The following is a 17433-nucleotide window of genomic DNA, read 5'->3' on the forward strand; positions in this document are numbered from 1 at the left end:
TATATGTGGAGGGAGCAGTCACCCCCAACCATAGGCGCCAACTCCGTGGATACTCCGGGGCGGGAGCACCCACGGGGAAAAATTGGTGGGTGCTCTGTACTCACCGGCAGCTTTGCACTCACCAGCAGCTCCCCGCCCCACCCCATCACCCCAACTTGCCTCTGAATCAAACAGCTGATTCGCAGTGGCAAGTACTGGGAGGGAGTGGGGAGGAGAGGGAACGCAGCGTGCTCAGGGAAGAGGCGGGGCCAGGGCGGGGATTTGAGGAAGGGGTCAATAGGGACAGAGACTTTGGGGAAGGGGTTGGGATGGGGGCGGGGCAGAGGGAGGAGGGGCAGAGCCAGGGGTGGGGCTGAGGGTGAGCACCCACTGATGTCTGGAAAAGTTGGTGCCTATGTCCCCCGACCAGCAGCTCTGTGCACTGAGCTTGCCCAGGTGGGCTCCCCAGCTTAGGTCTGAGGTGTCAGACATCAGAGTTAGCAACGGGGCTGGGGCTGTAAAAGGAACTCCCTGCAACACCAATGCGGGGTCCAGCCACCACACCAGCGATGCATGGATGTGGTCCAGCACCTTGACTACGAGGTCCCGGTTGTGCCTGTTGGGGATGTAGACCGATGCCAAGCACACCTGCGGCGCTGGAGGTGGAGTAGGGTATGACGGACCACATAAATACAAGCAGCCATATGGCCTAGCAGCCTTAGGCAAGCATGGGCGGTGGTGAGTGGGTGGCCCCTCACATGGAAGATTACATCCAGCATGGCACAGAAACAGGTCTCCGGAAGGAATGCCCTGGCCCGCATGGAATCAAGAACCCCCGCCGATAAACTCTATGCATTGCACTGGTATGGAAAGGATCTAGGATGGAATTGGAGGAGAGCAACTCCAGACAGTGATTGTAGACAATATGTTCAATGAGTTTAGAGATAAAAGGCAGAAGGGAGATGGGGCAGTAGTTGGAGAGGCAGGTGGGATCAATGAGCAATGTTCCCTCTAATTTTTTCCATCCAGGGGCATAATGAATTTTGTTATGTGCACCATATTGAGGTAATGTGCGGATGTGCACCACCACTAGAAGCCAAAAACCTAGATATAATATATATTTTAAAAAGTTACCAGAGGGATAATTACTCCAGCCAGGACAGGTTAGGCATTTTAGAACTCACTACTCAAAGAATTAAATTTAAGCATAAGAGAGAAATAAAAATTATGAAATGTATAGACCAGCCAAAAAACGAAAATAACACACTTTGAAAGAAGTATCAAGAAGTAACAACAACAACACTACAAGTATGTGTTGGGAGGTGAGTGTGAAAGACAGAGTGTGTATGTGTGTGAGAAACAGATGTATATTCCCCTTTTAAGAACGCTGTCCAGAGCGGTAACAATGGTGCACTGTGGGATAGCTCCCGGAGGCCAATACCGTCGAATTGCGGCCACACTAACCTTAATCCGAAATGGCAATACCAATTTCAGCGCTACTCCCCTCATCGGGGTGGAGTACAGATATAGGTATTAAGAGCCCTTTATATCGATATAAAAGGCTTTGTTGTGTGGATGGGTGCAGGGTTAATTCGGTTTAACGCTGCTAAATTCGGCATAAACTCGTAGTGTAGACCAGGCCTGAGATGCATAGAGCTTTTTGCGGCAAAGTGACAAAGCATCAGTGTAGACGCTGCCGTTCATTATATTGCCGTAATTGGCCTTCCCCAATATCCCATAATGACCAATGTGACCATTCTGCTCACTGTTTTGAACTCTGCTGCTCTGTAGGCATGTGCCCCTCCCCTTTCAAAGCTCCAGGAAGTTTTTACATTAATTTCCTCAGCCTGGAGAGCTCATATGCTGAGCATGCTGCTCCCAGCAGGAAAACAGCAACCTGCTCTTCTGCTGGACTACAGGGGAGGGATGGATCATTACTCTGTGGGCTGAGGGATGTGGGAAAATTCAGAGGGAATCACAGAACCATTAATGTGGAATCCTGCTCTCCCTGGCACTAGGAACACAGTGGCAGGCAGAGAAGGCTGGTGCTGCGAGTGGGAGAGACTGCTATGATGTGCAGAGCCAGGGAGGGAGGCAGGGCCTGATGTGGGGGGGTCCCCTTCCCCCTGCCTCAGGATTAGTTGGTTCTGGCTGCTGTCTGAACTTAAAAAGACAGCATGCCGCCATACTCACTCTCCCCCCATCAAGGGTGACCAGACAGCAAATGTGAAAAATCAGGACAGGGGTGGGGGGTAATAGGAGCTTATATAAGAAAAAGACCCCAAAATCAGGACTGTCCCTATAAAATTGGGACATCTGGTCACCCTACCCCCCATGCCCTCTCTCACATGCTCCCCCTACATTACACACTCACTCACGCTCCTCCAACCCCACTTCAGTTGAAAAATGGCTAGCAATCTAGTAGGCAGGGCCGGCTCCAGAGCCCAGCGGGGCAAGCACCCGCCTGGGGCGGCCCTTTCCCGGGGGGGCGGCAGGCTGGGCCGGCGGACCTGCCGCAGTCATGCCTGCGGGAGGTCCACCGGAGCCGCGGGAGCAGCGGACCTGCCGCAGGCATGACTGCGGACGGTTCGCTGGTCCCGCGGCTCGGCTGGACCTCCCGCAGGCATGACTGCGGACGGTTCGCTGGCCCCGCGGCTCGGCTGGACCTCCCGCAGGCATGCCTGCGGCGGCTCAACCAGAGCCGCCGGACCAGCGAACCGCCCGCAGCTGCGGGAGGTCCAGCCGAGCTGCGCGACCAGCGGACCCTCCGCAGTCATGCCCGCGGGAGGTCCGCTGCTCCCGCGGCTCGGGGGCGCCTCCCAGGCATGACTGCTTGGGGCGGCCAAATTTGTAGAGCCGCCCCTGCTAGTAGGATGCCCATGGAACAATGGGATTGAGAAACCTGCATCATGTGATGCTGTACTTGCCCCATGAAGCACTGCAAACCCTCGCTAAAGCACCCTGCAGCCAGTTGCACAGCTACCCACAGTGAACTGCTCTTTGTGCCGATGCAAGAGCTGCTTGTGTGAATGCACTCTGCTGACACTAAGAGCATAGAATAGACATATATGAAGATATACCTAATCTCACAGAACTGGAAGGGACCCTGAAAGGTCATCGAGTCCAGCCCCCCACTAGCAGGACCAAGTACTGATTTTTGCCCCAGATTCCTACATGGCCCCCTCAAGGATTGAACTCACAACCCTGGGTTTAGCAGGCCAATGCTCAAACCATTGAGCTACCCTGCCATGGTTTAATTAAATTAAATTACAGCGGTTTAATTAAAGCAGTTGCTGTATGTCAGCATAACTTTTGTCGACAAAACTCTGTAGTGTTGACAAGGCCTAAATCTACCCCAAGTTTCCCTGCTAATTTTTGTGATTTTGCAATCACATTTCCTATTTTTCAAAAGTGTCTCTCTCTCTCTCTCCCCTTGTGTAAAAGACCCACACAAACTAGGGAATGTGACTATGTGCAAAATGCTGTTAAACAAACTGAAAAGAAAGCCAGAAAAATATGCTTTTTTAATGACTTTCAGTGATTAATCATCATTAGGTGCTTATTGTAACAACTGTACAGTAGATAAAAAGTTTTCAAACCAGAGTGAGATTTTTAGCATTATATTGTCTCTCAGAATGAGCAGATAACCATTTTCTGCGTTTGCAGTATTTTTCACATTGTCTTAAAATGCAGCTTCATTTAAAACACATTGCAGTAGTCCAACCACAAGGTGCCAAAGACACAGGTAAAAGTAACAGGTTTCAGAGCAGCAGCTCCATTAGTCTGTATCCACAAAAAGAACAGGAGTACTTGTGGCAGCTTAGAGACTAACAAATTTATGCTCAAATAAATTTGTTAGTCTCTAAGGTGCCACGAGTTACCTGTAAAAAGAACAGGAGAAAAGTAGCAATGTCTGTGTTGGAAAGAAAAGGCTGCTACCTGGACAACCAGAAGCAGGTGAGCATCTGATGATTCACAGATTGCTGACATGAGAGAGGCATATGCCCCTAATCATTATCACAGATATGCAGTTTCTTCTGGCTGTATTTTGATAAGAAACTCAACTGAATGAATTATCTAACTACCTAAGTGAAAACCTTGAAATGTTTATTCGCTTTTTATTATTCAGCTTCTTATACCTGTCGACATCCGTGTATTGAAGTATTTCCTTGCCGATGTAATTCCTTTATTACATTACAGTTTTTTTATATAGTGCTACTGGTCCAAAGAAGTGGATAAGGTTTATAGCAGAAATCAAGTTTATATTAAACACATTATAAAAGCATTAGTACTGCAAAATGGTTAATTTCAATTAAAAATCATCTAACATGGAAGCTAGATATTGAGTTTTAAACAGTGAATTGCAGTATATGTTTACTCTTAATAAAACACTATATTTAAATTTAAAATTACTCTGTCCTTATTGATGACAATATAAGAAAAGACCCCAAATTTCCATGTCTTTGGTTAATTTCCATGTCTCTGGATATTAAAACTACCCAATAATTATACAGATATAAAATCAAATTATCCTCTATTAATGCAGTGAACTCCTGTAATTTGTCTTATAACTGCAAAATGAGTAAAGTAGTTAACTCTTATAGAAGTCTTCTGTGATTAAATACTTGGAGGAAAGTTGGTGCTGATTAACTCGATACCCAACAACTTCTTAGTGGCAGAGTCCCAATCCTTCCCAAGTTCAAGTCGATAGCAGATAGCTGGAAATTGTCTGTCAACTCTTCTTACCCATTCCACTGCTTTCTTTACTGAATCAAAAGCCCAGTGAATAGCACTGTAAATAGAAATAAAGTGTGATTATACTGAAATATGAGAACAGCGACTTGACTGAGCAGCTACTGCAGCTGTCTACAAACTAAATAAAATCAAATGCACCAAAAGGATACAAGAAGAAAATCTTGCCCTTGCCACTGAAGTCACTTGGTGGAGAAAATATCAACAATGCTTCAACCCAATCATTAACAAAATATCTCTTTATATATATATGATAATTTGAGGCAGAGATTTAAAGAAAAAACAAAGTCTAGCCTGAGCAGCTTTCTTGGTCTTTTCAGAAAGCACTGTCATGGAGAAAGAAATGTAGAGTCAAATTCACCATAAATGTTTGGGCTTGTCTACATGGAGAAGTTAGTGTGGAATAAGTTAGGGAGTGATTTTAAAGTACACTGTCTACTTAGCACAAACTCCCTGCGTGGACACTCTTAATTCCCACTGAGCGCCTTTATGAACTTTAGCTTAATACACTTCCAAAGTGTAAGAGTGCAGAGTAGTTAATGTGCACTAGCTACTCCAGTGACATAGGTGGCATGAAATTAATCCATAAAAAGCATCTCATCAAGGCAGTAATATCAGATTTGACTCTCAATTTTTGGGTCCTCAGTGTGTTCACATATATGCAGAGTTCCTCCCATTTTCCTTCTCTCCCTACTATGGTTTAACCCAACATCACATTTTATTATTATGTACTGCATTCCTGATTGCGGTTACAGGACAAAAACAATGTAAGCATCTCTCTAGACTGTTTAGGTTTTTATACCATACTCATCATGTAGTAGGTGTGTGCCTTCCAGTAGCGCATTAAGCAACATGACACATCTATCATGTGTTAGTTGTAACTTGTCACAGAAACCCTAGGTATATAGAGCCAGATAACACCTCCCACAGAAACACCTGAGGCAGGGAGACTACAGAGGAAGATTTTGCAAGGTTTTCCTTGCTGCAAGTTCCTATAATTTTTGGGGATGGGTGGAAGGAGCAGGAAGGTGGGATATAATCCCCCACACTACATGCAGGGGTTCAACTCCCAGAATTCACATATCATGGGGAATCTGCTGGAGGCCAGAGCCATCTGTATGGTGTTCCTGTTCCTTCACGCGCTCCTAGATCTCTGCTGCTCTCCCCCTTCCCTTTGGTGGAGTGATGCTGACAGGCTCCCCAACTGCCTAGTGTTCATTGTACCCTCCCAGTAAAGGAGAGTTCCATGATGCAGAGATCGTCCATGCGAAATGTAATACAGCATGCAGCTATATTATATTACAGAGGGTTCTCATCTGGGGAGCATCTGCATTGCCTAGGCCCCACTTGGAGAGCTAATGGACAGAGTGGGGACTGTGGTGTGGAGGATGTTGGTATCAGGGGTGGATGGTCTGGTCCAGATGATCTGTGCCATACATCTAAGAGCCTCATCAAGCCCTAAAATTAATACTGTTCCCATTTATTATGTATCAGAGGGGTAGCCGTGTTAGTCTGGTTCTGTAGAAGCAGCAAAGAATCCTGTGGCACCTTATAGACTAACAGACGTTTTGCAGCATGAGCTTTCGTGGGTGAATACCCACTTCTTCGGATGCAAGTGGAATACCCACTTCTTCGGATGCAAATACCCACTTGCATCCGAAGAAGTGGGTATTCACCCACGAAAGCTCATGCTGCAAAACGTCTGTTAGTCTATAAGGTGCCACAGGATTCTTTGCTGCTTCCCATTTATTATATAAATAAAAGTTTTTTGCTGATGCAGGACATTGTTTATGTATTTCTTAATTGTATAGACCACATTTTGAAAACAAATATTTTGTTGTAAGAAGCAATGCATCGACACTGTCAATTATACTTTTCATCTACAGCCATATGCTGAAGTATATTACTTACCAATACTTAACTATTCATTTCATGCATGTTAAAATGTTCAGCAGTTTACATTCATACTTTAAATATTTAATGTATGCATGAATCTAAAGCACACCTTGAAGTGGGCGAATCATCCAGTTTCATGAGAGATTTGAAGGTTATCCCTTCCAGTTGCTGATTATAACGTATGAACTGCAGCACCAAAAGTGTAGCAATCAACTGCAATACTTCTCTTCCTTTAGGACCTAAAAAAGAGGGGAAAAGGTGTGATTCCTAGTATAATTGTTACTTGTCAACATCAAAAGTTAATATTTGCTATTTTGTAATACTTACTGGCAAAGTAATAGTCATGCTCACAAAATCTAGTTATCCTAATGCTGTTTAATTTTGTTTCATCACCCAATATACACCGTAATCCATGCTTTTTTAAAAGCAGTTTCAGAGACATATAGTTCGCTCCTGCGTTGGAGTCAGAACTCAAGGGCTGGTAGTGTGCTGCTGGGTTTTTGTGGTTTGGGGTTGCTTCCATCATGTTCCACTTGGGTCTTTGTGCAAGCAGCAAGGGGAAACTTGTATGATTTCTGATCTCTGATGACACATTGGAGCAGCAGCTTTGGTAAAACAGTGATTAAAGTGCATATCTCAACCCAATTTTTATTTTTGCCCAGTTTGCACACCCCAGGCACACTTTAAGCACTGTCCCCTAGTGATTCAGAGAGGACAAACTTTGTTCATGTTAATTTTCTGCCTGCCAACAGCACAGAGCAATAGCTGAAAAGGAAGAAGGAAATGTGTACGTGAAAGATGTAAACAACATAATGGGATGGGGTGGGAAGAAGCAGTACAGCAGTGTAGTTTGGAATGTATGCGTGAGCTGGAAGATGACACGGAACGTACTATTGTTTATTATTTGTATTACGTTTGCACCCAGGAGCCCCATCATGAACCAGGATCCCATTGTGCTAGACACTGTACAGACAGAACAAAAAGACAATCCCTGCCCCAAAGAGCTTACAATCTAAACAGACAACACAAACACATGATGTGGAGGGAAAGGTATATACAGAAACAGAGTGAACAATATGATGGCAGCAAATGTCATTCTTCTTAACACTTAGCCAGACAGTTGGCCATAGCAATCATTCGCCATTTGGTCCATCCCTGCACAACCGCAAAGGCTTGACGGCCTGAGAGTTCAACATCAGAACTGACTTGATGAACTCATGAAATAGGGGATCTGCCTCTGAGCCGCCTCCACACCTCGGTTGGTGCAATTTTATTCCGGATGTTACAAGCCACCTGGAGAATGGCATTCGCTCGAATGTCTTGTGGCATCCTTGTGACATGTCTGAAAAGCATAAGGTGCTGCGTGCGGGCAATGGCACCAGTAGTCTGTAGACCCAAACAACCATAAACATCTGCATTACAGATGAAGGCATTCCACTTTATGCCCAGTATATGACATTGACATTTTGTGTAGAAAGCATCCAGCTGGTCCCTGTTCACGTCTATCCTCAACCAATCTGCTGAGCAGATGATTGGCTACAGGCATCCAAATGTCATGCTAGTTCCATTTTTATGGAGGGGAGAGGTAGCATGTCAGCTAAATGGAAAGTGAAGGGAAGATGGTGAGGGAGAGAGGGCAGTGGAGAAGAGGGTAAAAGGGGCAACAAGTTTGGAGTAAAGCTAAGGTGAAGAGACTGAGGGAGAGGAGGGGAGTTTTGAAGCAAACAGCCATTCAGCACAGGGCAGAGAAAGTCTAGTCAAAACTACAGAAAGTTCTCCGAGGTCCCTGCTTTGTATGCCCGTCACTAGTGGCTGGAGACTCTGGCTGGCTCCTCTTTGCTGCTTATTTCCAAGCCCACATGGCTCTTTGCTGCTTATTTCCAAGCCCACATGAGGGGAGAGTGAGAAGGGGCACTACCTAGGTCCTACTGCCCCCAGAATATAGGGGGGACTCCCCTGCATAGTTTTGGGTCCAGCAGGGTGCTGGGGGAGGGATGGACTCAGCTGGGTCCCATTTTGCCTTCCTCTCCATTATGTAGAAGTGGCCCCACCTTTCTGAGGATGAAAGTGGGAACATTTGAGTCTGATTTTTTTTTCCTAATACAATTAAACATTTCAGAGTTGCTTAATCTAGCATGTATAATAACCAGGACAAAAAGAACCTCCACTGCTGCCCAAAATATGCTGCCTCCATAGGACAGGCACACAGCAGCCAGGACACTGAAAGGGTGCTCTAGCAGAAACTTGAATTTTTAAAAATTAGTAACTTCAGAAAACTTCAAATTGATAGTGTCTATTTAAAATCTAGGGTGAGTCAATCTTAAGCCATTGCTAGTAATATGGAAAATATACATTAATATAAGCTCTACTTCACACATGTGGTTAGTACATTTAAAAAAAACAAAAACAAACAATTAACTGTTATACCATCCAGCTACTTTTAATGAATGAGAAAACAACTGATTTACCTAGGGTCCAAATGCCTTTTTTTGCAAGGAAAATATTGGTTAAATAATCCACATCAAGATCCAAAATAACCCCAAGTTCTGGGCTGAGATTCCAAAAGCCATCCTGTGAAATAAACCAAACAAAAAAACAGACAAAAGTCCTAAAACATTCAAGACATTGCAAAAATCACATTAGAAATATCAAACTACAGCTAGGAAAGTAATTACAATAAAATGTTCAAATGACTTATGTAAAAAATATAATGAACTTTCGTGAATTAGTCAGTGATCCACAAACTTTAAGATCTAAAATTCAAAAGCATGATGTATCGACATCGTACTTTTAATCAGTGTAGCTAAAATGGATTCTTACTGTGAGCCTATTCCTTACCAATCCACATATTACCTGGCCGCAGCCGGCATACCAACAGAGACATATGTACCACAGTTGGAGAACCTCTGGAGTAAATTATCTGACCAATCCTACATCAATGGAATACTAAAAACAAACTAATAAGATGAATGCAAATCATTAGCTTCTTTCCATTATTTATCCCAAGTACAGTAATGATGTGTGTGGGTTAGAATAATGAGTTGGGCGCGCTGACTGGGAAGTGAACCTCTTGTGGGATGGGGAGGTTGAGTCAGGGGAGCAGAAAGCACAAGAGGTGGGAACACTGAGTTTCAGAGGGAAGTGGGGCAACAGTGGCGGCACCAGCAGCAAATTTTTTATTTTCAGATACTCAGATACAAATCAAACAAACAATAAACTATTAACTTGCAAAAAGTTTTAAAATAAATAATTTGAAAATTACCCTAAAAATAATGTTCAAAGTAGAGTACTTCCCCAACTGAATTCAGCAGAAAAGGATCCACTCCACTGAGAAAACAACAGCCTCCATGAAATTAGTAAATGTGCTATTTGTATTGTGAAATACAAATGTTAAGTTTATTAAATCCCATTCCATTTTATTTGAGACGAGATTGGAAATTCTGATAAGTAGGAAAGACACATACTAGACAGTTTGCTACTCTCAAAACAGGCGGAACACAAAGCTTTGAACTTTCACATTCAAATCAAAATGTGTCCCAGTTGGTAAGTATAATGATCTTGAAATCAAATCTGATTTTGCATAATTTTAAAAATATTGATTCTCTAATGTTAAATATTCAATAGGCTAAATGTTTAGCCTGGCCTGGAACTGCATTTTTGTTCTTGCAGCTTTCATAGAATCATAGATTATTAGGGTTGGAAGGGACCTCAAGAGATCATCTAGTCCAACCCCCTGCTCAAAGCAGGACCAATCCCCAAATCCCTAAATGGCCCCCTCAAGGATTGAACTCACAACCCTGGGTTTAGCAGGCCAATGCTCAAACCACTGAGCTATCCCTCCCCCCTTTACAAGAACAAAAAACTGCAAGTACAATTTTGTGTCCACAGTTACTTGCGGACACAATTAAGGTAATTTAGATGACTAAATATCTGATTTAAAGGCATAAGCAGGTAAACACAAAGTAACATTAAAATGGAGGCAAGGTGCTGGAAAATCTGTCCCATTAAACTTAATTATAGTAGTAAATTACATTGTGCTAGAAACTTTTTTTCTTTAATGAATGCTCAGGTTTGGCAATCCTGCAGAAATTATATATATATATAATTGCTATAGATAATACTGCTGAAGGCTGTTACAATGACCAGAGGAGATAGCCAACAGGAACAGCAAATGAGAATTTTATGAGGGAGTTTAAAGAGGAAACATGAAGCCAGATATGCCCAATAAACATTCTCTAAACTTAGGCCAATAATCACTGCTCCCCTCTCCCTGCCCCCAAAAACCCTACAAGTGTAAAGAGAATGCAGCCAGAAGTCCAGCATCAAAGTGGGGGCTATCCAGTTTATTGCACTGAATGTAGCATGTATGATTACCTGTCTTGTGGGCAGGTGGCATGTGTGTGCATTAAGTGCAAGCAGCTCACGGCCCTCAGAGACCAAGTACAGGCTCTTGAGACCAGAGTGAATGAACCAGATGAGCTAAGAGAGACAGATGTACGTAGAGGAGAGTTTCCAGGACACAGTAGAACAGTCCCTCTCCCAGTATGACAGCCTCTGTGCTATTGAGGAGGTTGAAAGACTTGTGGAAGGAAAACATCAAACTGGAGTAGAGGGAAATAATCCCATATTTGGGACTCTCCTTTCAGATGATGTCATGGTATCCTCTTGCACTGAGGATACCTGTCCAGGGGAGGGGACCCCAGTTATCAGGAAGAGATAATGTGACAGAATGTACCCGTGTCCACACAATTGTAATATTTTTTGTACAAAGCATATCTTGTAAGGTATCATTTGAAAATTCATAATTTGCTAGTAAATATTGTCCTGATAAAATATATGTGGCAACATTGTACATTAAGTTGTAAGATTTCCCTGTATGATGTTATTAACACGTGTTCCAAACCACAGCCCTATCCAAGCAGAAGTTGGGGAACAGGTCTATCTCAAACAAAGGAATGTGTGCTGTGCTTAATTCGAATTTAAGCATAAAACAGAGTTATCAAGCATGAACGGAAACAAAGAAAGCTGAAACTGGTGAGGAAAAAGGAGCAGGAAACATCCTTCCCCACAGACTTTTTGTCTCTTGGTACCCAGCTGGAAATGTTTTTTAAGAGGGGGAACTGAAACTATTAAAAAAAAAAAAAAAAAAAAAAAAAAGGACACACACCAAGACACCTCCTCTCCCCGCCCATCGCACCTGAAGCGACAAAGAAAGCATTCACTGGACTCTGGGAGAAGGGGTCCTGACTTAAGAAGTCTGGTCAGTAAGACTTCTGAAAGCTTGTGGTGAGAAAACTTTGTTTTGAATTTAACACAGTTAAGATATGCACCAGTTGAGTTTTATCTTTATTTTTCTTATAACCATGTCGGACTTTTATGCCACACTACTTGTACTCACTAAAATCTTTCTCCTTGCAGTTAATAAACTTGGGGTTTTTTTTTGTTTTATCTAATCCAGTGTGTTTAAATTGAAATGTATGGGAAACTCCATTTGGGGTGGCAAGTTGTATGCATATTATTTCTATTAAAGAAATAACAGACTTTATATAACTTCTATTGTCCAGGAGAGGGCTGGGCAGTAAAGGACATACATTTCTGGGGGGAAATCTAAGACTGGGGGTATGTTGGGGTCACACTGCAGTATAACCATGGCTGCTGAGAGCTGGAGTGTAACCCAAATCTGGTTGGCAGGCCGCAGTTACACACACAAATACTCAGGGTATGGCTTGCATGCTGGAAGGCTATTTGTGAGCAACCCAGGTGGGAACTCCTTCAGCAAGGCAGCGTAAGGCATCAAGATTGTAGGGCAAGGGTGGCACAGCTACTCTTTAGTCTAGATCAGTGGTCTCCAACCTTTTTATGCACAAGATTGCTTTTTGAATTTAAGGGCAACCCAGGATCTATCCCGCCCCTTCCCCAAGGCCCCAGCCCTTCCCCAAAGCCCCTGCTCACTCCATCTCCCCCTCTCTCCATCACTCGCTCTCCCCCACCCTCACTCATTTTCACCAGGCTGGAGCAGGGGGTTGGGGTTCGGGAGGGGGAGCAGGCTCTGGGCTGGGACCAAGGGGTTTGCAGTGTGAAAGGGGCTCCAGGCTGAGCCTGGAGCAGGGGATTGGGATGCATGAGGAGGTGAGGGGTACAAGCTCTGGGAGAGAGTTTGTGTGCAAGAGGGGGCTCCAGGCTGGGGAAGAGTGTTGGGGTGCAGGAGAGGGTATGGGGTGCAGGCTCTGAGAGGAGGATCAGGGCTGGGGCAGAGGCTTGGGGTACAGGAGGGGGTTGGGGTGCAGGAGTGGGTATGGGATACATGGCTCTGGGAGGAGGGTTGGGGTGTGGGCTCCTGGCAGGGGGGTTCACTTACCTCAGGCAGCTCCTAGTTGCCGGCGCAGAAGAGCTAAGGCAGGCTCCCTCCCTGCCCCAGCCCCATGCCGATACCCAAAGGGGCCAATGTGCCCATGCAGCCCCTGGGAGGGGCACGTGGGTACGCACACTGCTCTTGTCTGCAGGCACTGCCACCGCAGCTCCCATTGGCCACCGTGCCACATTCCTGGCCAATGGGAGGTGCAGGGGCAGTGCCTGCAGACAGGGGAAGCGCACAGAGACCCCTGCCCACCGTCCCCTTCCCCAGGGGTGTGCTGGCTACTTCTGGGAGCGGCATGGGGCTGGGCCAGGCAGAGAGCCTGCCTTAGCAGCAGCCCCGCTACACCACCAGACTTTTAGCAGCCAGAGATCATGGTTGACTGGGAGAGTCTCCAGGATCAACCAATCGTGATGAGGAAATTACTCACTTTGTGCAGTAACAATGGTTCTTTGAGATGTCTGTCCCTAAGGCCTGGTCTACACTACGCATTTATACCGAATTTAGCAGCGTTAAACCGATTTTGCGCTGCACCCGTCCATACAACAAAGCCCTTTATATCAATATAAAGGGCTCTTAAAACCGATATCTGTACTCCTCCCCGACGAGGGGAGTAGTGCTCAAATCGGTATTGCCATGTCGGATTAGGGTTAGTGTGGCTGCAAATCGACGGTATTGGCCTCCAGGTGGTATCCCACAGTGTACCACTGTGACCGCTCTGGAAAGCAATCTGAACTCGGATGCACTGGCCAGGTAGACAGGAAAAGCCCCGCAAGTTTTGAATTTCATTTCCTGTTTGCTCAGCGTGGAGCTCTGATCAGCACGGGTGGCGATGCAGTCCCAAATCCAAAAAGAGCTCCAGCATGGACCGAACGGGAGATACTGGATCTGATCGCTGTATGGGGAGACAAATCTGTTCTATCAGAGCTCCGTTACAGAAGATGAAATGACAAAGCATTTGAAAAAAATCTCCAATCTATGATAGACAGAGGCCACAGCAGGGACTCAGCACAGTGCTGCGTGAGAAACCAAACGGAAAGCCAAAGAATCAAATGGATGCTCATGGAGGGAGGGAGGGGGTACTGAGGACTCCAGCTATCCCACAGTCCCCGCAGTCTCCGGAAAGCATTTGCATTCTTGGCTGGGCTCCAAATGCCTGAAGGGTCAAAAACATTTTCCCGCGTGTTTCAGGGTGTATGTCGTCAATTTACACCCTTCCCCCCCAAAGGAAAAGGGAAAAAAATCGTTTCTCGCCTTTTTTCAATGTCACCCTATGTCTACTGCATGCTGCTGGTAGACGGGGTGCCGCAGCGCTAAACCGCAGCATCCTCTCCTCTCCCCTCCCCGGTGGCAGACGGTACAGTACAGAAGGACTGATAGCTGTCCTCGTCGTCATCCTGTGAGTGCTCCTGGCTGGCCTCGGTGAGGTCGGCCGGGGGCGCCTGGGTAAAAATAGGAATGACTCCTGGTCATTCCCAGCAGATGGTACCGAACGGCTGGTAACCGTCCTCATCATAGCAACTGGGGGCTGAGCTCCATCAGCCCCCCCCCCCTTTCATGTCTAAAGAAAAGATTCTGTACTGCCTGGACTATCATAGCAGCTGGAGGCTTCCTCCCCCTCATTTTATCTCACTAAAAACTCAGTGTTTCTTATTCCTGCATTCTTTATTACTTCGTCACACAAATGGTGGGACACTGCCATGGTAGCCCAGGAGGGTTGGGGGAGGAGGGAAGCAACAGGTGGGGTTGTTGCAGGTGCACCCCCTAGAATGGCATGCAGCTCATCATTTCTATGGGATCTCTGGGGCTCTGACACGGAGCAGCTGTGCTCTCTGGTTCTCTAGTACACCTGCCCCATATTCTAGGCAGGACTGACTCTATATTTAGACAAAACATAGGAAGGGAATGACCCGGGGAGTCATTCCCATTTTTGCCTATGCGCCCCCGGCTGACCTCAGCGAGGCCAGCCAGGAGCACCCATGATAGCAGCAGACGGTACAGAACGACTGATAACCGTCATCTCATTGCCAATTTACAATGGCATGGCAGACGGTGCAATATGACTGGTAACCGTCTCTGCTACCTTGCAAAGGCAAATGAATGCTGCTGTGTAGCACTGCAGTACCGCGTCTGTCAGCAGCATCCAGTACACATAAGGTGACAGTGACAAAAGGCAAAACGGGCTCCATGATTGCCATGCTATGGCGTCTGCCAGGGCAATCCAGGGAAAAAGGGCACGAAATGATTGTCTGCCGTTGCTTTCACGGAGGAAGGATTGAGTGACTACATTTACCCAGAATCACCCACGACACTGTTTTTCCATTGGGATCTCAACCCAGAATTCCAATGGGCAGGGGAGACTGAGGGAACTATGGGATAGCTACGGGATAGCTACCCAGAGTGCAACGCTCCGGAAATCGACGCTAGCCTCGGTACATGGATGCACACCGCCGAATTAATGTGCTTAGTGTGGCCGCATGCACTTGACTTTATACAATCTGGTTTACAAAACCGGTTTATGTAAAATCGGAATAATCCTGTAGTGTAGACATACCCTAAGGGTGCTCCACTGAAGGTGTACGTGTGCCCCATAGCCTCTAATTGGAGATTTTTGGTAGTAGTGTCTGTTGAGCCCGCATACATGCTCTCCCTCCCTCATGGTCTGCCGAGGCTATCTAGCGCTGCATGGGCGAAGTCCCCTCACTTCCCTCTCCAACCCAGAGCCCTATAGAGAACTCCAAAGTAGAGGGGAGGAGGGCTCATTGTGGAGCACCCATAGGGACAGACATCTCATAGAACCATCATTACTACATAAGGTGAGTAACTTCCTCTTCTTCTTTGAGTAGTGTCCCTATGGGTGCTCCACTATACGTGACTCCCAAGCAGTATCCATCACTGAAATCTGAGATTTCAGAATGGAGTCTGTCACTACAGAGTGTACTGTGGAGTCAAAGATGGCATTGGGGGCCAAATCTTAAGCGATCGCATAATGTTCTGCAAAAGTATGGGCAGAGGTCCAAGTCGTTGCTCTACAGATTTCTGAGATAGGGATATCTTTAAGTAATGTGACCGAGGTAGAAATTTACCTCGTGGAGTGCGCATGGACTCTGGATGGAAGCAGGTTGCGTCCTTGATAACAGTAATTAAAGCAACCAGAGACCCATTTGGATAGTCTTTGAGCCAATATCACAAAGATTTTGGATCTTTCTGTGGACGAAAGGAAGAATTTAGGGGATTTCCTAATGTCCCTAGTCCTGTCCAAGCACAATGCTAGTGTCCTTATGCAGAATCATCTCCCTGTTGTCACAATACAGTTTGGAGAAAAAACAGGGAGATGAATCTGTTGATTCATATGGAAAGTGCAGAGAAAGTAGGGAGAAACTTGGGATATGGCCTTAGGGTTACTTTGTCTTTAAAAAAGGCTGTGAATGGTGTTCTTGATGAAAGGCAGAAAGTGTGCACAGGCATTCCTGACAGCCTTTAGCTCCCAAAGAGTGATATGGAAGGTCACTTGCCCTGAACCTTGTGGTTGTGTGGGTGAGCTTCCCAGCCTATTAGGGAAGCATTTGTCCCAGGGTGGTGAGTCTGTGTAGGGGGAGGAACGCTCTCAAGGTTGGTGCTGATAAACTCCAGTTGCTGTACCGGGGTTCATGCACTGCTAAAATGAAGAGAACCTTGGAGATTACCCTGGGTGGAGCAGTCTGAACTGATAACGGTCCTGCCCCAAAGGTAAACCATAGGAAATCTCCTGTATGATGGTTATACAGAGATATGGAAGTAGACATCTTGTAGGTCGAGTGCTGTAAATCAATCTCCTTGCTCTAGAGCTGGAATAATGACTGCTAGTGTGACCATCTTGAAAGTCTGTGCCTTCCCGTATTTGTTTAATACCCTTAGATCTAGAATGGGCCTCCAACCTCCTTTCGCTTTGGGGATCAGGAAATAATGAAAGTAAAACCCCTTGCTCCTGAGTTGCACCGGAACTGGTTCAATGGCCCCTAGACATAACAAATGATATATTTCCTGATGAAGTAGGTTCTTATGAGAAGGGTCCCTGAAGGGGTACAGGGAAGGAGGGTTGGAATGGGGAGGGACATGAATTGAATGGCATAACTCTTTGAAATAATCTCCAGGACCCATCTGTCAGAGGTGATATTCTCACAACGGCTGTGAAATAGGGCCAGGTGACTTCTGAAAGTGACAGGTGTGTAGGTGGCAGCTGATGTTGCAAGGTATAATTGTTCAGGCCCTTGCCCAACCCGTCAAAAGCGCTTTGAAGAGGCGGTTTGAGAAGTCGCAGACTGGGGTGTGGTCTGCTTCTGCTTTTGAGCTCTGGTCTCCTTACACCGTGGCTAACAACAGCAATGAGATGGTGGGTATTAAGGAGATTGTCACCTGTGCTGTGGCTGAGAGGTATATCTTTTCTTCTGTCCCGCAGTGTAGATTTGTAG

At 45.7% G+C, this 17433-nt stretch overlaps 1 protein-coding gene across 3 annotated transcripts in view; it reads right to left on the bottom strand.

Moving 5' to 3' along the window:
* Positions 1-3490: 3490 nt before the first annotated feature.
* The window catches only part of PARP4 (poly(ADP-ribose) polymerase family member 4), a 105151-nt gene continuing 91208 nt past the window's right edge, over positions 3491-17433 (bottom strand). For all 3 annotated transcript variants that reach the window (XM_045017982.1, XM_045017968.1, XM_045017972.1), the window contains exons 36-38: positions 9096-9198; positions 6737-6866; positions 3491-4771 (exon numbers count right to left, since the gene is read on the bottom strand). In XM_045017982.1, the coding sequence (XP_044873917.1) occupies positions 4597-4771; positions 6737-6866; positions 9096-9198 (408 nt within the window). In that variant the 3' untranslated portion in view covers positions 3491-4596. The remainder of the gene's footprint in view (positions 4772-6736; positions 6867-9095; positions 9199-17433) is intronic.

The sequence above is a fragment of the Mauremys mutica genome, chromosome 1, assembly GCF_020497125.1.
Source record: "Mauremys mutica isolate MM-2020 ecotype Southern chromosome 1, ASM2049712v1, whole genome shotgun sequence".
NCBI classification, from domain to species: domain Eukaryota; kingdom Metazoa; phylum Chordata; order Testudines; family Geoemydidae; genus Mauremys; species Mauremys mutica.